The sequence below is a fragment of the Chinchilla lanigera genome, unplaced genomic scaffold, assembly GCF_000276665.1.
Source record: "Chinchilla lanigera isolate Chin_1 unplaced genomic scaffold, ChiLan1.0 scaffold00047, whole genome shotgun sequence".
Classification (NCBI taxonomy): Eukaryota; Metazoa; Chordata; class Mammalia; order Rodentia; family Chinchillidae; genus Chinchilla; species Chinchilla lanigera.
Window position 1 is genome coordinate 5,562,546 of NW_004955448.1, and position 23,735 is coordinate 5,586,280.

Sequence of the window (23,735 nt, forward strand, 5' to 3'; positions counted from 1 at the left end):
TCAGGATACACCTCCTAGGCTGTTTTCACTCAGCACATTTTTGACACCAAGTGAATGGGGTTTTTTTTTTTTTTCACCAACCAATTCTCCGACTCTGGGTGCCAGTTGAGTGTTCTGCACCAGAGGACAGTGAAGACAGCGTAGGATGAAGGGTTCAGACTCCCAAGACGGCCTTCACTTCAGAAGCCAGCTGCAGGTATTGGTCCGCAGGTGTCCCACATTTCTGTCCTACTTAGCTTGAAAGTTAAGAAGTCCCCCAATCTGCCTCCTAAAGACTGATTTACTAGAACAGCTCACAGAACGCAGAAAGATATTTTTCTTTCTGATACTGACTTATGAAGGAATTAGCTCAGGGACAGTCACATGAAAAAATGTACAGGGACAAATAAGGGGACAGAGCTTCCATGCTGCCTTCCTAGCACCTCAGCGTGTGCAGCCTTCTCTGAAGCCCATTGCTTAGGGGCTTTGATGAAGGTATTATTATATATGATTGATGAAATCGTGGGTCCTTGCTAACTAACCTCGACCTTCAGCTCTCTTCCCTCTTTGGATGTTAGGAGGGAGGCACTGAAAAGTCCACCCTTGAAATCATGGCTTGGTCTTTCTGGCGACCAGACCTAATCCTGGAGCTCCTGAGGGCCTGCATCCACCAGAGACATTAACATCTGTTAGCATGCAAAAGACAGTTATTAATAAACATATATAAAATATACTTCTGTTGCAGACCCAGTATTGTATTGGCTCCATACCTCCCATCTGCCGTTCAACTGTAAGTGGCCAGAGGGAAAGGATTATTTCTTATTCAGTTTTCATTTAGTGACCTAATTTCCCTTAGGCATATGACCCAGCTTCTTCTGTATTGGTGCCTGGTATTACACTATCACATCTTGATGTATATACTGTTATTCACACAGAATTAGTACAGTTAAAATCCCATCTCTAGCATTATACCCCAACATTTTGAAAGCAGAGATTCAAACAGATAGTAATATGGGAATACTTATAGCAACATTGTAGAAATGACCCTGTTTATCAACAGATGAATGCATAAGCGATGGCTGTGTGTGTGTGTGTGTTTATGTGTAATGTGTGTGTTGGTATGTACATACACATACTCTACATTGCTATCTATACGCTAAGTCTGATAACTCAGAATTGTCACATAAATTATTAAGAAATTTAAATACCATGCATATGAATAGGTTTAAAACAATGTGTTTTTATTTTGAGAGAAAGGACACAGAATTTTGTTTATATGTAATGTGTTTTTAAGGATTCATTTTAAGTATTTTCTCATATATTTTTCTATACAATAAAATATACAGTATAATCATGACCCCCCCCCCCATATCTAGGGAATTCTGAGAAAAAAAGCGGGGAAATCTGTGTATTCTAAAATGAATTCAAGGGCAGAGAAGTGTTTATGATTTTCAGTGTTACAAGCCAACACTTGAAGCAATAAGGTGTATGAAAACTTAAATTTAAGCAAGATTTGTATAGGTTTTTGGGCTCTTTTTGGATTGATGTTGTATACTGCTGACATTTTAAAACTTGTACATGGTACTAACATTGCATGAGGATAGTCTGGTCTATTAAAGTACATGGAGAAAGTGTAAATGCTGTTTTTTTGTTTTCTCAGGTTCTTCACAGAGTTGGAAGCGAGACATCAGAATAACATCGTCATAGAAGATATAAGCGACATTGTAGAAAAGCATACAGCATCCACGTTTGATCCCTATGTGAAATATTGCACAAATGAAGTCTACCAACAACGAACTCTACAAAAATTGTTGTAAGCCATATTGAATGCTACTAATAGTCAAACTTCATTTTAGTTAGGCTCATGGTTGAAATTAACTGACCACTTAAATTATATTTAGAAGTGCCTCCTGATGAGATCGTTCCCAGGGGAGAAATGTTTAGGGGGATTAGTTTTAGGGTGAGGATATTGGAATGGAAAAATCTAGTCTGTGGAGTTTTCTCTCTACAGCGTGTATGAAATTATAGTTTTCTGTTGCTGTTGTCCTTGGTTTTGTTTTAATTGACCGAGACACAGGGGTGATCATAGTTCAGCTTCCTGGGTTTGTAAGCCAGTACTGGCAATTAAGTGGTTTCCTGAGGCCTAGAGCTGCTTCTTAAGTAGGTGGAGCCAGAAGCTAGCACACGGGGTTTTCTCCACCCTTCTAATCTTTCTCCCATAGGAATTGCTGATTCCCACCCTGCCACATCCTGGGTAGTTAGGGCTGAGATGGGGAAGGGGCCTGATGAAAAGGAGTAAAAAAGGTATTACTGAAGATTTTAATTATACTGCAGAAGAGCCAGACGTTAAGGTCCCCCCCTACACACCTTTTCTTTTGGTCCTTTTGAGAGTTGTGGTGTGAGATATGTACCATCTCCATCTTTGTAAGAGTCGCATTGTTCAGGATAGTCTATACTGTCCTGTATTAGTAGTCACCAGGGAAGTCTCCTCAGCCCGGGTTTTTCTTTATGGAAAGATTTTTGGTTTTTCTTCGGTACCGGGAACTGAACTCACGACCTTGCGCTTGCCAGGCAGGCGCTTTGCCGCTGAGCTAAATCCCCAGCCCCCTATACTGTCCTGTATTAAGGGACCGTGTTTATCACAAGTAGCTTTTTACATTGCAGTTGTAAATTGCTGTGGTAAAACCAGCGTGGGGGCTTCCTGCCTATTGTCCTTCTCACCCACTGCTGTGATTGTGGCATTTATGACCAAAGTGTGGAGCTCTGGTCAGCTGTGGGCAGTGTATGAGTTCTCCCTGGAGAACTACGTTGGTGATGATTGCCTGTTGGCTGCTTGGAGGAGCGGTGAAGGTCCCCACATTGTCAGAAGGGCTGAGTGTGCCCCTCTCTCCTCCACATCACCACGAAATGCTCGTAGGTGCAGGGTGGAAAAGCCACATCTACCAGCTTCCAATGAGGTTTTTAGTATAAAGAAGGGTTTGTCTGCACTACTGACATTTCAGGCTGGGTAAGTCTTTGTTGGGGAAGGCTGTCCCGTGCATTGTAGGGTATTTAACAGCAACCTTGGCTCTACCCACTCAATGCCAAAAATGTCTCTGGACATTCTGGGAGGTTCCCTGGGGGGGCGAAGTCACACCATTCCCTTCCCCTAACTCCACATCCTGCTGGAAGGCGCTGATGCAGGGACAGAGGTCATCTTGTAACTTGTGAGACTGTCTGGTCATGTTTGAAAATAAAGTCTTGAATTAGAGCTAATTTAGGAATCACTTTGTTCCCAGGATTTAAAAAATGTGAATAGTTACTACTATACATTATGTGACTCAAAAATAAAGCTGTTATCTAAATAACTAGATAATTTAAAATAACAAAAACAAAGGTCTTGCGTCAAGCCTTGACTCTTGTGAGATTTCACATGAAAATTAGTAGTGTTTTCAGGAACTACTGAATTGGAGGTTGGAGCAGTGACTTTCAACTCCAGAGGCACATTAGAAACACCGGGAATCCTTGTGCTCCCTTTGGGAACACATGTACTAAAATTGGAACAATACGGAGAAGATTAGCATGGTCCCTGCGCAAGGATGACACGCAGATTAGTAAAGCGTTCCATATTTTTAAATCAAACCCACATGTGTAAACATCATACTGCCTCCCTAGTGTAAGAACCTGAAAGATTAAATAAAATCTGAAAGGTACAATAGCTATTATGAAAGGGAAAGAAACTGCTCAAAAGTAAAGAACAACTGGGATGAGGGAAAGGAGAAAAGAAAGAAAGAAGGAAAGGAAAAAGTATATACATACCCAAGATAGCTAAGATAATTGTACTACTAGTTTCTATTGGTTTATTGAAAAGAACAGTTAATGCTTAATTGTTTGATCCATCTTGCATGTCTATATCTGGTAATCTGAAAAATTACTTAAAGATAACAATATGTAATATAACAACCATTGTTGTTTCCTGTCATCTTGTTTTGAAATTCTGTATCGTTTTTGGTTTTGTGTTGTTTTGTTTTTGTTTTTGTCTTTGTTTTTGTTATTTTGTTTTTGTTCTTTTCTCTTAAAAAAAAAAAAAATGGAAGAAAAAAATACCAGGAATCCTTGAAACCCAGCATGTAAACAATACCAAGTGTGCCTCAGACTATTTAATCAGAACCTTTGAGGGTGAAGGAAGGGACCTAGGACATGAGTGATTTAAGTGTGCAACAAGTGTGGAGTTGGATTGTTTTCTAACTTCCTAAACACCTCTTCAGAGCTGTTGGGAAAGGATAACTTCTCACTTCCTGAAAATGAAAATCACTTCTGTGTGATTTGTTTTAATTTGCTATTCTGGTCTTTCCCAATTTATTTCTAGTGAGCTTGACCCGAATAACTGAATTTTCCAACGTGATTTTTAATCATTGTTGCCACTATTTTGCTTCCTGGTCTTTTTTCCCAGAGCAGAGGAGTACACAGTCCAGTGCTGACCCCCTGTGCCCCTTCATCATGAAGGGTGACAGTGGACACTGTCACAGTGGGACCTCCACAAGGCAGAGTGAGCCGAGAGAGCAGGACTGTGTTAATTAGAACACTGGGTTGAGAGTCAGAAGACACTGACTTGATGCAAGACCTCGACTTGCCTTCTGTCTTTGCTAGCTGCGGTGTGTGTTATACGGCAAACTAGACTTTTCTTGGTCTCGTTCTTTTATTGGAATCCCCACCTGGCCTTTCTTCAACATTGTATGTGTGGTTCCGTGTGAGATAATATACATGGGAGTACCTTGCTGAGTTTCATAAAAATGGCAGTATCACCACTAGTCATATATCAGTGGAGAGGAAGAGAAGTATTTTGTTTTATGTGGTCAAACGGCTATTGTATTAGAAAGAGGACCTTTGAAAAAGGCCAAGAGCTTGATAATAAGCTCGGTCTAACCAATATGTCTTTTTTAGATCATTGGCTAGGGCTAGAGGAGTGGCTTAAGCCATAGTATTTGTTACGGTATTAGTGGAATGTATTTATAGCTGATCAGATATGAGATCTAGGCTTCGTAGTAATTGATATTTGGCATGTCCACTGTTATGATACTGAGATCTTTTCGCTTGCTTATATTCCGTGTCTATAGAGTTCTGTCATAGACAGTTTTATCTTCTTAATATTGTTGTATGATTCCGCTTCTTATATTCAACCTTGTCATATGTGGTTGCCTATGTAGTAGTGTGGTTATGTTTATGTATATTTAAAATCATTCATAACATGAATTGATTACATTTTTTTGTAATACGTATCTACTTGCTGCTTTGCTTGAGAAGGAAATATCTTGACGTTTCCTTTGCTTGTTTTGTTTTCTTTCAGAGCCACCAACCCCTCCTTTAAGGAAGTGTTGTCTCGGATCGAGTCCCATGAAGACTGTAGGAACCTACCCATGATCTCCTTTCTGATTCTCCCCATGCAGAGGGTGACCCGGCTTCCCCTGCTGATGGACGTAAGACGTGCTCTGCTGGCTTTTTCCTCAGTGGACAGCTCTGCTGCTATATATCTGGTTGCAAATGATCATATTCCACTTAAATTGTCCATATCCTGTCTTATCAGATCAACTAATGCAGTAACAAGATGTTACTTGGTTGGAAAATCTTACCTGTGTTTGAAATCTTTACTGTAAGCTTGTGCAGTCACTTTGGTGAAATTTGGTTACATTACATGCTTATTCAACGTTTTTGACATGGGAAGACTATCAGCTTCTTGAAGGCTGGATTCCATTTCTGGCTGAGCCACTAAGCACAGATCTTGAACAGATCACTTAGTTTGGGCCTCACTTTCCTCAGGTTGGCTACTAGGATCCCTGCTGTGTGGCATATTCAAGAAGCTTTGGGGCTTCTTTTTCACATGAGAATGAGATTCTTCAGCACCACAGAGCATAAACTGACACAGGTCACACCCAAGTAGTGGGCCAAATGGTGTCTTTTGATCTGATTAGAAGGGATTGTCAGGGCTGGGGATTTAGCTCAGCGGCACAGTGCCTGCCCGACAAGCGTGAGGTCATGAGTTCGAGTCCCGATACCAGGAGAAAAAAAAAAAAAGAGATTGTCACACATCTATTTTAAAATTGAGTCTTATGTGGACATCAGTTTTTACAAATCAAAGCACAGGATTTTTTTTTTTTTTTGGTCCCGGGACTCAAACTCAAGACCTTGTGCTTGCCAGGCAGGTGCTTGTGCCACTGAGCTATATCCCCAGCCCAAAACACAGGATAAAGCAGAAGGAAATCCCATTTTCTGAGATCTGTCTTAATTTCTAAGACATACTAAACAGCAGTGACATTTTGAAATCCATCAAACATGTGATCATGGCCACTTCGTTGACACTGCTGCAGTTTTGCCGAGGCTTTGTTAGTTGTTTCAGAATTCACAGCACCTTGTTCTTCTGAGTTCACCTCACTGTACTCTGTCCACGCCCTTCCTTGTCACCCATCACCCGCAGGTGACATTTGGAAGTTATCTCCTTCACAAACACAGTCATGAGGTGCCTAATGATGGGGATACATTCTGCAGTGTGTGGTCAGGCAGTTTTGTTGTTGTGCAAACACTGTAAAGTGACTTTATACCAACCAGGACAACTGCAGCATGTCTAGGTGATCTGATCTTACAGGACCACCATCTTATATGGTCCGTCACTGACCCCAGACATCAGTGTGTAGCACGTGAGTGAAGTGAGAAACTTGAAGTTTTGAAAATTTAGTTGATTTTTTTTTAGATCAGTATTTATTGTATCTGAGAATAGAACATGGCCAGGTTAGCAAAACCAAATTTTGAGACAATTATTTGAATAGAACAAGACTCCAAAATCTAGCATAGCACGTTTTACAGTGTTGGATATTTAGGCCATGATTACCAAATGGCATCTCAACTTTTTGAATCACAAACTCCTTTGACATTACAAGTGAACCTGTAGCCTTTTTCCCCCCAAAATTCATGTAGGTACAAAACTTTATATAAAATCTTAGTATAGGAACTCCAACTAAGTATGCTTGTTGTGGAGGGCATAATCTAGTATTTTTCATTTTGCTTTTATATCCATTAGTGGGTCATGAAATTGATTTTCAAGTCATGAGCAGAGTTTATAAAAAATAAAATGGAATAGAATACGAGGTCAATGATATGTAATTGGCTTATAATGTGGGTAAATATTATTTTATAAAAACCTTGTTTAATTTGTGTGAACACATATTCTGGTTGCAATATAAATATGTTTCTTAATAAAAAATTATGAGAACTTGCCCTTTTTCTTAATAAAAATTATGAGGATATAAATCCACGTTTGGTGCACTTGATGCTTCTCACATATAGCAATTTGGATGCCCGACTTTTGGATTTATAGGCCTGGTACTCACTCATATGTAAGGTACCTAGTAGCTAGCTCATTTCCAACCACCTTATACTTTTACATGATGCCTGCTTTCCACGTGTTAGAATCAGGCCACCCAGGCAAAATCCAAATGTACTTAAAATATTGTCTCTTTAATTTTACCTCATCTGGAAATTTAGTTAAACTTGCTAATTGAGATGAGCATTTTTAGCCATTAAAATGGATCTGTGCGATTTGAATGAGTATGGTTTCCAAAGTTATGTTTACAGGTCCACTATCCCTTAACCAGAAATGCTCAGGATTATTTTTTACTGTGAAATATTTACATGTGCATAATGAGATTTCATGGAATTGGGACCCAAGTCTAAACCTCAATTATATATATATATATATATATATATATATATATATATATATATATATATATATGTATATCTCCTGAAGGTAATTTTTTGCAATATTTTTAATAATTTTGTGACTGAAACAAAGTTTAATGGAGTGGAATTTTTCACTTGTGGTATCACGATGACACTCAAAAAAGTGTTTTGGAGCATTGAAGATTTCAGTTTCAGATTAGGCATGCTTACCCATGATTCAGTTCGTCTTGAATTGACCTTCTCTGACATGATTTTACCACATTAGTAACTCTTACTTCTTGAGTTAGGTAAGTGCCAGGCACTTACCTACAAACTTTATATGCATCATTACTTAGCCCTTGGAACAACCTTTTAATATAGTTGATGTTATTCCAGTTTTACAGATCAGAACACTGAGGCTTACATGGGCCCAGTGACTTGCCCAGGGTTAAATAACTAGTGTAAGACAGACCTGGGATTTAAAAACAGGCTTACTTCACTCTGATGTCTGACCTCATCCTCATGTACAATATTGTATTCATCATTGTTAAATTTTCTGAGAGTAAGAGGAAATAGATGAACATTGGTCTTATTCTACCTTACATAAATCAGTTGAATTTGTTTTTGTTTTTACTTCGTTATAGACTATCTGTCAAAAAACACCTAAGGATTCTCCAAAGTATGAAGTCTGCAAAAGAGCCTTAAAGGAAGTAAGCAAGGTAACCGTTGAACACCTCATGGGAAAGTAAACCATGCAGCAACCCCGGAGAACAGTGTGTCCTGCTTTGTTGCAGATGAACGCTAAGTTCTCAGTTGTTTACCTGCACAGAGTTCTTTGGGTGTTGAAAAGCAGGACAATACTTGCACAAATGAAATTGGTATTTTTCCTCTTTTAGATAGTCTTGTGTTAAAGCCCTATAGATACCATTTTCTTTGGGCATGTGAATAGTTTAGTCATTCTTCTCAACAAATATTTACTGAGTATCACCTACTGTGCCAGACACAATGCCAGCCCCTGAAAACAGTGATGAATCAGACAGGTGTGGCTACTGTGCTCATGGTATGTGCAATGTAAAGAGGAAGGCAGACACTAAACAGAATTATAATCAAGCGTGGCGAGTGACACAGCAGGGAAGTACAAAGTGGTGTTTAATCTGAGACCCACAGCAAGAGTAGCTGTGAGCCAGGGCTTGGAACAGAATGTCTCAGCAGTGGGTAGACCGCCAAAGGCAGCGCAGTGTTGGAAGATTTGAAGAGCCAAGTCTAAGAAGGACAGTGGTGAAGAGCCAGTTTTGTGGGGTACTGTTACGTATCCTAAGATGATATGGAGGCCGTAAATTCATGTGCTATGAAGATGACAGTGGAGATGGGACTGTGGGACCAACTATGAATGCAATTACAGAGCCAGTGACAGTTGATCTAACAAGACATAAGGGAGAAACCTATATGTTAGGTGGGTCGGCTTGGAGACTGAGTGAGCACACTTAGGGTCCAAGTGAAGGAGTAGGTCTCTGGCTGGGGCCGTTGGGTGGGGGGTCTTATTCCTAGCAGGAACAGAGGGCGTTGCTGATGAATTCCATTTTGGACATGCTGTAATTAAGATCCCGTAAAACATGCAATTTTGTTTGATAAACAAGCCTTAATAAACAAGTCTCTCAGAGGAGAGACCTGAGTTGGAGTTAGGAGTTTGGGAATAACTGTCAGGGTGTAGAACAAGAAGAGCAGTGAAGGTGAGATGGAACTTGGGAAACACCAAACACACGGTCTGGTTTGGGCCCGAGGAGCCAGCAGAGAACACCTCAGTACACTTCAGTACAAAGCAAAACAAGAAGACACGCCAGAGGAAAAGGAGGTGGCCTGGCAAATGCAGACAGTTGGATGGTTATCACTGTTGCATGATCCTGAAAGATACAATGAAGTAGGAACTGAAGAGTTCATCGGGTTTGTGGTGTGATAGGATGCATCTCCGAGTGGGTGTAGAAGCCAGGTTGAAGTGTGCTGAGGAATGAGTGGGTGGTGAGAATGTGCTGCCTGCCTGCACGAATAGCTGGCTGTTTCAGGAATCAGGCTGGGAGGGGAAGGAGAAAGAGCTAGCAAAGAGGGAAGTGAAGAGGGTCTTTATTTATTTGTTTAGTGAATCTAAACGTGGGTATGTTTAGCTACTTCGGGAGTATGTCAGTGGGAGGAAACAATAAAAGGTACTGAGAGTACGATATGAGCTACATACCAAGTAGCAAAGCCACCGCCAGAAGTTTCCTAAATATCTCCTTATGTGAATGGGGTACGTTTGAACCACTACTGTGAGTTCCTTTTAATCAGCTTTAAGTGGACTCATTGTTTTAATTATCCTTGCCAGTAATGATTAGAAAATCATGACTATTTTGAGCTAGTTGTTTATTCTTCTCACACACATTTTTATATTAAAATAATTATGTCTGTGGGCCTCTTAACCTTTTGTTCCAGCTGAGGTCTGCGTACCCACCTCGAGAACACAGGGGGAAAAATGGAGCCTGAGAAGTGTAAGATTACCAAAGGTCCTACTGCTGGTGCGTTTCTCCTTTAGGACCCCAAAGCTTTTGTGTCCCTGGAAAAGGAAGGTACCCAGAGGGTCTTTAGGAGAAGCTCTAGGTCTTTAGGAGAAGTTCTTGTCTCGGACATAACAAAGATTTTGACGAATTTTCCCTGGAAGTTACCAAGTGCCGGTGACTGGCTTTATCTGAAGGGCAGCACTTTTTCCTCTCTTGAAAGTTTGTCATGAATATCAGGATTACTCCCACCATCTCCTACTGTTATAAGGGAACTGACATCAACATAGCCAACTCAGAAATTAATCTTCTTTATTTGTGAAGGTTACTTATGCATGGGGTTCAGAAGATTCTGGATAAACAGTGTCAGCATTTGCAACAAGAGAAATGTATATTTAGAGCTTCTGTGGTTCACAATTAAAATGTAGAATTTTAATTGTTTGCCTTACGTGAAATCAAAGAATTTCCAGTGTTTTATTCTAGCAAATTAAATGTGGGATTTGGGGACCTAAGGTTTTAGAACCAGAGTCTACCTAAATCTCTTAGGTAAGTCTCTACAGGTGGTTACTCATTCTTAGGGGAAAAATATAAGTGATACCTTTCTGGTAATTAAAATGCTAATGCAATTTACAGCACTTGCATAGTATGAATAACACTTGCATGGAATTGCTTATGCAGGTCCGTAAGACAGATTTTGACGGTTTACTGCATTTAAGGCCTTGGAAGGAGTTATTGGTGTAATCAAACAACTCAAAAACAAGAAAGATGTTTTGTTAAATGAAAAATATCTGTAATCTCTGGTTTGCTGGTAATATACGGGTGCTTGGAGGAAGAGTCTAAGGACTGTAATAGTTTACCTTGTCAGTGTGGTTTGCTGTGTAGGAAGTGGTGATCAAGAGATAGTTTTCAGGCTGGGGATATAGCTCAGTAGTGGTACAGCACTTGCCTTGCAAGCATGAGGTCGAGTTCAATTCCCAGTACCACCAAAAAAAAAAAAAAAAAGTCAACACAAGAGATAGTTTTCAATGCTGAATTATATCTTTCTCCTATTTACTCTCTCATGGAAAAAGAGTATCTGCTTTAATTCTCACCTAATCAAAATTCTGCATATACTTGGATAATCTTGTAAGCGCTTCTCCAAGAAGCAAGGTATCTAGGCAGGATATCTTAATCTTTTCTTCCAACATTGCTGCAGTCGTTAACAAAATGCTAAACCTGTATCAACACTGAAAGACGTGTAAGCTGTGTTGTTCATTGGGTAAAATTAAGATGCAGAACAACATGGTGATGGTTTAGATCTAGAATGTCCTCTGAACGTCTAGTGCTTAGTGTGGGCCTTTTGGAGGGTGATTGAATCCTGGGGATGCGATACCGTCAGTGGGTTAATCCACTGACGAGCTCATGGCTGAATGTGCTGCTGTTACGAAGTGGGCCCTCGTTGGAAGTGAGTCGCTAGGAGCGTGACCTGGAAGTGTCTGTGCTTGTCCCTGGCTCCTCCCCTCCCTGTTTCCTGGCTGCTGTGAACTAAGCGACTTTCCTCCACTTTGCATTCTGCCATGCTACTTCTGCCTCGAATCCGGCCAGCCAAGGACTGAATCTTCTGAACACTGTGAGCCAAAATAAATAAATCTCTCCTGCTTTAAACTGTGGGTTTTGGTGTTGTATCTCAGCAATGAGAAAGCTAATGCAAACACCAGTAGTGTAATGACATTGGATAATTAATAAAATGTTTAACCTGTGAGTGTTATTAATATAAAGAATAATCTCAGTGGCCATGCTATCAGTCTTTCAACCAGAGCTCGGTATGATGAAGCGGGAGGAGTGTGGAAATAAGAAGCAATAAGGTTTTATTTTTCATGCTCAAATACTGCCCTGTGAGCACGTATTTAGTATTTATGCAGTTATGTTTGGAAAGTGAATATAGTAATAAATGTATATTACGGAAAATTTAAGCAAGAAGCAGAAAACAAAATGTGTCAGTGACTGATTGTATCACTCAGATGTGACTATTTGCCATTCTAACGTGGGTCCCTCCGCTGGGTTTGTATTCCATCATTAGCAGATAAGGATAAATGTGCACCTAGGAGTGTATTCATTCAGTGCATTTGCGATTCTGAATAGAGCTGCGCTGAACATTGTCTTACGGTTATGATTGTGCTCATCTGACTATTTTTCAGTAATCTGCTAAATTTCTAGAATTGCATTCATGGGAATAAAAATATAACAATGTTTTTACAGCCCCTGTTTCAGGTGCTAACACACCTTCTAGGAAGGTTGCTCCTTGTGAATGCCTATGAGTACATGAATGTGTCTGTCCTGTTTTCCTGCAAACCAAACAGTTTTGTGAATTTGATTAATTAGTTTTTTGTTTTAATTAATTTATATATCTTTACTAGTGGCACTGAGCTTTTTTATGTATATTAGGCCTAAAACGAAAAAAAATTGAATGAACTAAATTTAATAAAGCTTTGGCAGATGCTGAATAAAGATTTGGCTTTAATATGCTGAGGCTGCTTTGAATGAAAATAGTGGGACACACATTCCCAAATTAGTGCTTGTCCCTTCAACATAGGCTTGCAGCTGACACCATTGCTTAAGATATCTGAAGGCCTTTGGTGTTTTTACCGTGTCTTCTCAGACACCTTTGGTTTCTTCCGGATTTACCCAGTGGTTGCAGGACTCCATCTTTTGTTGATGGATTTGTGATTGGAAGATGATAATTCAACCATAATAATTTCATTTTCACCTTTAATTTTAAAAAGGGATAACTAGAAAAGAATTGTTCCTGATTTCTGTGAGTGAGTAGTACACTGCCTTTATTTATGCAGGAACACTTGTAAATGTCTCAGTTGTGTTTTAGGCAGGTGCCGTGCGTATGCCAATTTTATATCATCTCTGCTTTCCAGTCTTCTTGGAGAGCTAAAGCTCGAGTTGATCCTTGAACGTTAAGTGGGGAGTATGAACATAGGTAAGGGTAGGTTCAGAGGAAACTGGAGAGAATCAAGAGGCCAACATTTAGGCAAAGAAGGCGTCTGAGCCAGAGTTTGATAGGGGGCAGGGCAGAGCCCAGAAGTACCCACCAAGATGGCAACGTGGACAGGCCTTCAGGGTTTTTGGGATGTGGGAGGCAGAGCAGAAGGAGAGGTTTGAGTGGAGCGGACCAGGCTTTTGGCTTGGGGAGGAGGAGGAGGAGAAAGAGAAGGAGGAAGATGCAGATAAAGAAGACACAGCTGGGATAAGAGTGATAAAGGTGTTGCTGAACTGAAGACAGCTATGGTACATCTAAACAGAGATATCATCTAGGTGGTCAGACCTAGAGCCAACGAGACAGACCACATCTGGGAATACAGATGTGTGAGCTCTGAATATATGCAGTAAGAGAAATCATGAAAATCGGTTTTATCAGTGGCTGCCTAGCACAGTGCTTGAACTGCTCCCTGCCATGCCCTGAGCCTTTCAGGATATTCCCATTCCAGATTGCCCTTGACCCCAGCCAGCGTGTTTTAACTTTGAGCCTTGGTTAGATGCAGCCAGCAGTTCCTGTGTCAATGAGCTCAGACCACTCTAAATGAAAGATAGACTCCAACTGAAGATAGGCACACTGCCCTAAATCAAGATGTGAAGTGAGCAGTTTGAAATTGTGTGTCTGTCAGTCTGGAGCTGAGTAAATATGCTGTGGAAGTCCATAGAATGAATGAATAAAGTGGACCATGTCATCCCGCAGCCAAGAGCCTGTTGATGGGCTCTTTGCCACCTTCATCCTGTGCCGCTTCCTTCATGTCCGGATTTATTTTCACTTGCTAAGCACACACCCTGCCATCTACTCCTTTGCTCACGGCGTGCCCTCTGCCTGGGCCACTGCACTACTCACTACCAGCTCTCTCCTCTCTCTCCGCGCTGTGTCAGTGCCCCCTCAGTTCAGGCTTCCTCGCTTTTTTGTTTTTCCATGATCTCAGTATATGATTATTTTTGTGTTTCTCGCCTGTCCCACCGTAATATGAGGGATTGTGTGTCTCTTTGTTGTGTTGAAACTCTGGCACCTGAAACATAGCAGGTACTAAATAAATTATTCTGTTTTCAATGAATGATATATTGTAAGGGGCATTTCTCCTATATTAGTTCTGAGTCCAATTACAGAATCCCATGGATTAGGTGGTTTAAAAAGTAGATATTTATTTCTCACCTTTCTGGAAGTTGGAAATCTAAGATCCCAGGTATGGGCAGATTGGTTGTTGGCCGAAGGCCAGTTTTCCTGACCGACAGAGGGCTGCTTTCTCAGGACGGCTTCACGCAGTGCAGGGAGCAGAGGGAGGAACCTTCTCTTTTTATGAGGTTACTACTGCCATTTATGAGGGAGCAACTTTCATTACCTAATTCCCTCCCAAAGGCCTTACCTCCTAATACCAGTATATTGGAGTTTAGGATTTCAGCATATAAATTTGTGGAATACATACATTCAGTCCATAGCACTGGTTAATGAAGAAAGTCACAGGCAAGCATAGACTGACCCAAAAACAAAAGAAAGATTTCTACTAATATATATGTGTATTTGTGCATCCACATAAGTACAGGGAAAAAATATAAAGTCTAAAACTCAATCTGTTTGCAATTACTGCTAAGTAATAGGAGTAGATCAGGACTTTTGTGGCTTATTTTTAATCTAGTTCTGTATTATCGTTATTTACTTATGTCTTACCATGGAGCATGTATTATTTATTTAGTAAATAACTATTAAAAATAAAATTTCCAGCCATTATTTTTAATAATCATGGTCTTTCTGGCTAGTGACTCACATATGGACCTTCTTTCCGGATGTTACAGTTCATAGAAAACTGGCAGTAGTTTATTTTGCTGTAGGCTGGTAAACCCAGTAGATGTTAGGTGTTCATCAAAGGACTGGAGACATGCTTCCTTTGAGACAGCTCAGAATTCAGTGGTTCCAGTTCACCACAATTTCCCTTAGCCTGGCCATCCTTGAGGACTCATTGACCATCCCATTTCCCCGAAGGTATCCCTCAACCCTTTCCTGGCCACAAGCATTGCACATAGCACTGGGCTTGGATTTGGCCTTGAAGTTGATGGTCTGCCTCCCGCTGCTCTGATTCAGAAGTCCTGGAAGGGTGCAGCTTTCCTGGAGGCTGGGTGGGGTTCCTGTCTGGAAAGTGGAAGAGAAGGGACCCAGGAAAGGAGCAGAAAGTTAGAGACCGGAAGTGTGAGATGAAAGCCTGTGGGAGGAGGCCCGAGTATGGTAACAGTGTAAAGAGGGAGTGTGTTCCCAGAGTGTTCAGGACATTATCTTCCTCCTGTCTTTACATCCTGATCACTAGTTCTGCCTGGGAAGAGTGGAAGAGAAGGGGGCCCAGGACAAGGAAAAGGGCAGAAAGTTAGAGACCGGAAGTGTGAGATGAATGCCTGTGTGAGGAGGCCGGAGTATGGTAACAGTGTGAAGAGGGAGTGTGTTCCCAGAGTGTTCAGGACAGTATCTTCCTCCTGTCTTTACATCCTGATCACTAGTTCTGCCTGGGTAGAGTGTGGTATAACTAGAGAAAAACGGAGTTCTGTAACTATCAGAGATAAGTCTCCGGGGCTTCCCAAGTGTGAATTATTTCCTGTGAGAGATCCACATTTGAAAGTGAGGTGTCTCTCCTGGATGTCTGACCTCTCTTTCTCTGTTTCCAGTTGGTTCGGCTGTGCAATGAAGGAGCCCGAAAGATGGAAAGGACCGAGATGATGTATACAATTAACTCCCAGCTGGAATTTAAAATTAAGGTACCATTGGACTTGTATAGATTACTGCTTTTGCTTAAATCTTATCTAAATGAAGGAAGGCGGTTGAAGACAACAAAGTAAATAGAAATTTACTTTCAAAGAAGGGCCATAAAATGATAAGTGAGATTTATCAGGGAGTCACAGCTGTCTCGGGAAATTCTGCTCTCCCTCCTACCGGAGTGATCTTTTCCTGTGCTGTGAAGTCAGGTATTACCTGAGAAGTGCATGTTTTTACAGGACACTTGGGGGAAAAAGTAATTTAAATACATAGTGGAAGTTTGGTGTTAAAAAGGGGGGATTTCTCCAATATTATCAGAATATCCTGCAAAACAGTAAAATCCCATAAGCTGGATCCTAATGTTCCCTTAAATCAAATGAGCACACTCTTTTGTTGTTTGCAGAAAAGGTTGACAGTGGGTGGTTTTTTAAAGTTAGTTTTTCTCCTGTAACAGTTTTTGAATATGTGCTGCCTGTCAGTGCCTGCTCCTCGCCAGATGACAGGATGAATAAAGAAGGAAATATTGCCAGTGAACCGCAAATCTAGTTCTCCGCCAGTTCTTTGTTGGTTCACAGCCGGATTCTTAATGGATGGAAATGCTCACAATTATGATTCTATGAGCAGTAAATTTTATAGCACATAAATTTAATTAAGCACGATATAATGATTGATCATATATTTTCCTGGTGAAAGTGTTCCTAACTTATGCAGTGTAATTACAGTGTCCAGCAGTCTTTAATGGTACTCTCTGCAGTGAGCAGAATTTAAAGATCATTGATACTGCACAGCTACACCCTTTTATTTTATAAATGGGGAAGATGAAGCCTAGAGAATAATTATTGACAGAATCACCAGACTAGTGGTGGTGCAATAAGAACTGGAGTCCAGGCATCCTGCCTGGCTGGTCAGTGTAAAGCCTTCTGCTGTGACACCCTGACTGCAGTGATTTGGATGAAGAAACATGACTCATAAAACATGAGGGGTTAATTCACACCACTGAGAAATGCTCCTTCGTACTACTTAGAAATATTCGCAACACTGTAGGCTCTTATGACACTTTCTAGGTAACAGTGGGCATCTATTCATTTTAAAGATGAGAAAATAGACTTTAAAGAGGTTAGGTGATTTGTCCTTGCATATGCATTCTTTTTTTTAAATGAAATTTATTGGTACAGTTTAGACATAGTTAATGATTACATTTGCATATGCATTCTTGAAACAAATTTCCTGAGTCTCTTCTTTGTGGAAGGTGGTGGGAAGAGGGCAACATGATCTCTGTCCTCATGGAGCTAACGGTCTAGTAGATCAGTGCTGAAAATCAAAGGTGTCAGCCAAGTCCACAGCTGTTATAGGAGATGGAAGACCCTTGACAGCGTGAAACGCAAAGGAGGCGGACAGCTCTCAGCGTTGGAGCAATCAGGCAGGCATCGTAGGAGAGGTGTGTTTGAGCTGATCCTTGAGAGGTGAGTTAGGAAGGGTCTTCCAGGAGTGCAGAGCGGATCACATGTATAGGATGTGCCCCCACTGCTGGGGCCTACAGTTGCAAGCATGTAGTGTGGATAGACTGGGGCGCAAAAGGAGTTTCCGCAGCAGCTTGTGGATATTCCACGTGCAAAGTGCAGGAGCTAGGAACCATTGAAAACTTCTAAGTGGGAAGTGACAAAATCAGGGTTGTGTTTACTGAGGATGACATCAGCAATTTGAGAAAGGCTTTTCTAGCTTACTTCAAATCCAGAAGTCATCAAAAGGAAAAATGCTAATGATATCTTTAGGAACATTTTTAAATTTTCTCTCTGTAGGAAAAAAAAGTAAGAAGAGTAAAAGGACAAATAGCACACTGAATAGAAATAGTTGCGACTTACATGTAGTTAAAATCCCCATTTTATAAAATTGAATAGGAGAAAGATGCAAAGAAACCCACTAGAAAATTGCAAGTTAAAGAAAACTGACAGAGAGGCTGGGCATTTAGCTCAGCGGCAAAGCAGCTGCCTGGCAAGCACAAGGTCGTGAGTTCGGTTCCTGGTACCGGAGAAAAACCAAAACCAAAAAAAAAAAAAAAAAGAAAACTGACAGAGAAATAAAAATGACAGTTAAATATTTAAAAAGATAATTTTTCACTCAGAAGAAAATTATTAATTAAAATTAAGATAATGCGTTTCACTTTTTAGATTTATTAATGATATAAACATTTGAGAACACATCTTACTGATGAAATTATAGAACACATAGACCGAGCAATTTTATATGTTGCTTGTGGAGAAAACCTGACTGGTGGGCAATTTGGAAATTGCTGTCAGAATCACAAAACGCAAGGTACTACAACCCCACAACTTTCCTTCTAAGAGATTATTCTGTGCTCATGAATATATAAAATAATGCACACGATTATTGATGTAGTATTTATAATAGAAAGTTGGAAACAGTCTAAATATCAATCAAGGAGGGTTGCTTAAACTACATTACAGTACCAAAATAATGTAATACTAGTCAACTTTTTTTTTAATGATGGTGAGTTTTAGGTACCTATATGGAAAGCTCTCTTATTTATTATTAAGTGAAAAAATAAGATTTAGATGTCAGATATAAAATTTTGTCTGCCTGAGATATCTCTGGAAAGGTACAGAAGGAACAAGTGCCAGGTGTTACATGTGGGGCATGATCAGTGGGCAGGACTTGGGTGGAGAGGGAACAGGGTGGTAAGGAGACTTCTCAGCTAATATTTATTTTTATTTATTTATTTATTTTTGTCTTTTTTGAGGCAGGGTCTCACTATGTAGTTCAGGCTGGCCTTGGGCTTACTTTGTAGCTCAGGCCGGTCTCGAACTTACGACAATCCTCCTACCTCAGTCTCCAAGTGCTGGGATTACAGGTGTGCGCCACCACACCCGGCCTCAGCTAATATTTATAATAGCTGTTTTTCTCAAAAGAAGCATAGGCATATTGAAAACCACTGCCAATTTTAAATGTTTAAGGAGAAATTTAGTTTTTCCTAGTAGAGTATGAGGACTCCATAATTTAAAACTTTTTTCCTGTCCCCTAAACCATGAACAGTCATTGGGTGGGACATACACTGGAATTTATCTGTAACACAGTCCTTAACATGCAATAGCAAGCCAGCTCACTTTCCCCAGTCACTATAAGCCCCTTGGCAGGACCTCGCCTGACATGTGTGTCTTTTGTAGTGACCTCTGCTTGTTTGGCTGGGTCCTCCTGGGAGAAGTGAGTAGTCCTTCTCTCTATTGAAGTTTAAGATCTCAACTGTTCCTATTGGCTCTTTGATTCATGAGTTTGGGGGCTGGAGGCTTCTCTGTGAATATCCTTAATAGTCAGTTTTGAAAAGCTTGGGGTTAGCCACAATATTCCACCTTCTTTTTTGAATTAGTGTGTAACTACTGAGCAGCCTTATTAAAAAAGTTTCCAAAAATTGACTTTTTTTTGCTTTCTCATTTCCTCCCTAATATCCTGCATTTCCTTTAGCTATTCAAGAATCATTGTTCCCTGAAAAGGATGACATTTGGCTCTACCACATTACTACATTTACATTTTGTGCATCCAAGAACTTTGTTTAGTTTATGGATATAGTTTTTTTTTAAATCAGACTATTGGCAGTGAACATTTCTGATAATGCCCCTCACTTCCTAAAAAAGAGAATTCACAAGGGTAAGGATTATTCTGTGGTTTTGAGAGTTTTTTAGTTGTCTTAAAATACAAAACTGAGTAAAGAAAAAACAGTAATTCTTTGGAGATAGCCTTTTCTATGAGAGTATAATGGATTATTTTAGAGTAACCTTAGGCTCATTGCCAGAAAGTGGCATGATGGTTTCAGGGACCAACTTATATGATGAAAATTACCATAAACTTAAAACAGGTATTCTCACAAATATGGCTAACCATGTGACTAAGTCGACAAAATATAAGTTTGGGGGGCGGTTTTTTCCCTGGAAAAAGCCTTTCTTAGCTCTTTAAGAAAATGCAGACTTTTATATTTATTTGTTTTGTAACTGTAGTTATCTATGTATTTCTCTGTGTTTATATTCTGATTTGAGATATTTTAAATAACAACCATTGGCACTGATAGTTCATTTTCAGTTTTGAATGACTTGATTTCAATTTTCTTTCTCATTCAAAAGTTAATAAAAGGTTCATAACGTTTTATGACCCAATAACATTTCCTCATTAAATTTTAGTTTCATACTGCCAGTTAGTAGTTTTTTACATTAGATATAAGGTTTTATCTTTAATTTTCTTGAAGAACATGCTGTATTTCTGTAATTACCTTTTGCTGTTACACAACTATAATAGTGATGCATATAATAGTGATGCATGTACATATCATTTGTTTAAATGTAATTCTTATATTTTGCTGTCAATGATCATAAAAATACTTTTGCTTTGGGTAGTGAGTTTCTCTCTCTCTCTCTCTCTCTCTCTCTGTCTCTCTCTCTCTCTTAAGCCTTTTCCTTTAGTCTCCTCTTCCCGGTGGTTAGTGAAAAGAGGTGAGTTGACAGCCTATGTAGAAGACACGGTGCTTTTCTCGAAGAGGACATCCAAACAGCAAGTCTACTTCTTTCTCTTTAACGATGTCCTCATCATCACCAAGAAGAAGAGGTAAGCCTTCCTCTAGTGGTGTTGGGTGGACCTCCCAGTTTTAAAGTTCTGTGATTCAGGTGCCTGTGGGATGATCACCTTTAAAACCTTGAGCTGTTAGACGCATCTATCTTATCTATACACTGAATCAGTCACCCCTGTGCTTCACGTTCTCCGAACTACCTCTGTGTTTAAGACTGGAATCTGTATCAGCCTCGTGGTTCTAGCCAGTCTCTGTGGAGTTTTACTGTGTGCAAGCGACCACCAAGCATTTCACGCGCAGGTATCACGCTGTTCCCTTGGCATCCCGGGAGGCGGCACTCTCACAATTCCCCTTCACCGCTTTTCACTCTTCTGTCATAAAACTTGTGTATAAAACAGATTAAATGGTTAAAAAGAGGCTGGGGGTAACTCCAGTGTTCCTTGTGATTTAATTTAAAATCCATAGTTCCTAATGATTGTTAATCTACAAAGTTCATCCAGGCCTGAGGAGGTGTTAACCGTCCTCTCGTCTGAAAAGAAGAAAGTCCTTGTTTGGCAGTGTTTGAGCCTCTTACTTCCGGCTTCTGCTGTGTACTTATGCCCAGCTCCAGAAAATGTCCAGGAAGAATACCACAAAAGCCGTTACTGTGTAATGTTTGCATTCTAAAACTGTTCCTGCTCTAAAACAAACATGCACGCGTGCGTGTACGCGCTCACACCGCACCCCGCACCCACACACAGACACACACACACCGCTCCTCAGCTCTTTCCTAGGGAGCATTCTGTATTAAATGTACCCGACGCATGTTGTGTGGTAAACTGTTTGCCTGATGATCCTGCCTAAGTATTTCATCTTTTCTAGAATATGGACTTAGAATAAAAACATAAGTCTGTAGTATGTTTTTTTCTTAGATGAAGGAAATAATGGTGGGCTGACTTGGTGGTGTATGATGGGGTAGGGGTAATTCACAGGGTAAAATTTAGGCCAAATTGGAGAGAATCATAGAAACAGACCCCTAAGAAAATACCAAGTAAAGGTCCAAATCATGAAATATTTGTCAGTGCTGCTTCTGAGTTACTGACTGTGGCTCGAGAATTCAAACTATATTGAAACAGGTTGAGCTTTTCTTCGTAATCACACCACATTATGAGATGTTCAGCCACTTAGTGTCTAGGTAAAAATGAAAACTTCGTATGGTTGTCTCTGCAAAGCCATATTGTGGCTATAAGAAAGTGCAGTAAAGTGCCAATTTTCATTCTTAGGAAAATAGTGTTTCCATATCTCCAAGGAGAAATTACTTCTTTTGCCTGAGATACTCTAAATAATTCTAGTAGGTGATAGATTTATTTATTTATTTCTTATTTTTGGGGTTTTTTCCGGTACTGGGAATCAAACTCACGACCTCACGCTTGCCAGGCAGGCTCTGTGCCGCTGACCTAAATCCTCAGCCCCTAGGTGATAGTTTTATAAGTACAGATTGAATAGATATTATAATTTTTTATTTTTGTATTCGTTGGTTTCTTTTGCCTTTAAGATTTTTTTTTTTTAAGGGAGTGACTATATAGTCTCTTCCAATACTGGAACTCTTAACTTTTAACATCTTCCAGCTGTTCAAATATTTGTTTTACCTAAATGGACCAAAATCTTTACCTAATCTCTTGACTTAAATAATAAAATACACTGTGACAATACCAAACTAGTTAAATATTAATGTAGTTTTGATTATGATGACTTTGGCAGCTTGAGGAAAACATTAAGAATATGCAACTTTTATTCCTTCGCTTGCGTGGAACAAGGTAATATATATAGACTTCTGAAAGTTAAAACTAAGGTATTTGCTATCCCGCCTAGCAGCTTACTGTACCCTCCACAGGTGATCATGCCATGACATTTAACATCTCTCTCCTGGCTATCCCACATTTATTGCTCAGGTGTATTTTAACTTATATCAACAGAAAGAGCAAGACAATACAGCTCCAGTGAAGAGGGCAACCTGAGTACCTAACATTACCTGTACCGCAGCTAAGATGTTCTTGCCTTACCGATCAGTTCATCATACTTCAGGGGGCTCTTAAGGAAGAAAATAGCATTGGAGGCTTAACTTGATGATCTGAATTTGTGGTAAAGGTAATAAGCAGATGATAAAAGCTTGATAAGCAAGGCAGGTTAAAAATGTACAGTATGCACAGCCATATTTACATGATAGCTTCAAGGAGGCAACTGCAAATGCTTTGCATGCCAGAGGCAGCAGCAGAGCAGATACAGCAGCTTAGAGTGAGGCAATAATTTAGATTTGGGTACAAGGTGCAGATAAGGGATCCTTACCTGTTCCAACTCTTTAGAACTGATACCCCACCCACTGCCTGCTAGTAATTCCACAGTCCAATCCAGGAGCTTAGATTTTGGATCTCCAGTGCTTTTCAGCTTCAGGGAGGCTCCCTGGCTACTGGGAGTATCTCCTTAAGGGGTCAGTTTGCTCTCCCTCCTCCGGTCCAGACTGCCAGGTGGTTTTTAAAGTTGAGTGCACTACATAAATTGCTGGGTGTATGGTCTCTCAGGTCTGTAGAACATGTACGATTGCTAGTGTGTGTAGAGCTGGGCTTGGTTAGCAGCTTCAAGGACAGAAATTTTTACTTCTCCTAAAGTATTAGAAGAAAGTTGAAAGTTTTCAGAGCCTCCGGGCTGCTTTTCTGTCACTCTGCTCTTTGCTAATTTTTTTTGTACCAGGAATCGAACTCAGGACCTCACGCTTGCCAAGCAGGCGTAATTCCGCTGAGCTATATTCCCAGCCTTGTCACTGCTCTTACCAAATTTTAAAAGGATACATGTTTAGTTCTCATACTTTCAATGAGAAAGTGAATTTTTTGTTATTTGGAGTGGTGACTAGGAGCTCCCCAGGTCCCAGTAGAGTAAACTTCTCACCCTTAGGACAGTGGCATTGAATCTGATGGTGCCTCGCTGGGGACAGCTGTCCACACTCTGTAGAGGGTTTCAGCAGCGTCCCTGGTCTCTGCCCACTGTTTGCTAGTGGGACCTCGCGCCCCAGGCGCAACAACCAAAATTGTCTCCAGACACTGCCGAGTGTCCTTGTGGGGCAAAATTGAGAGCCACATTTACAATGACGGCAGACTGTAGGCTAATTTTACCTCCAGAGTAGCGAAGGTGTGGGTGACTGGCAGATACCACCCGGCAACATAGTGGT

The 23,735-nt window shown here is 40.3% G+C and overlaps 1 protein-coding gene across 2 annotated transcripts in view; it reads left to right on the forward strand.

Annotated features, from left to right (window-relative positions):
* Arhgef26 (Rho guanine nucleotide exchange factor (GEF) 26) overlaps positions 1–23,735 on the forward strand; it is a gene marked incomplete at its 5' end in the record, with an annotated part of 132,537 nt that overhangs the window by 67,975 nt on the left and 40,827 nt on the right. For both annotated transcript variants that reach the window (XM_005393056.2, XM_005393057.2), the window contains 5 exon segments: positions 1,640–1,792; positions 5,306–5,435; positions 8,316–8,390; positions 15,876–15,965; positions 20,417–20,571. In XM_005393056.2, coding sequence (XP_005393113.1) covers positions 1,640–1,792; positions 5,306–5,435; positions 8,316–8,390; positions 15,876–15,965; positions 20,417–20,571 — 603 coding nt within the window.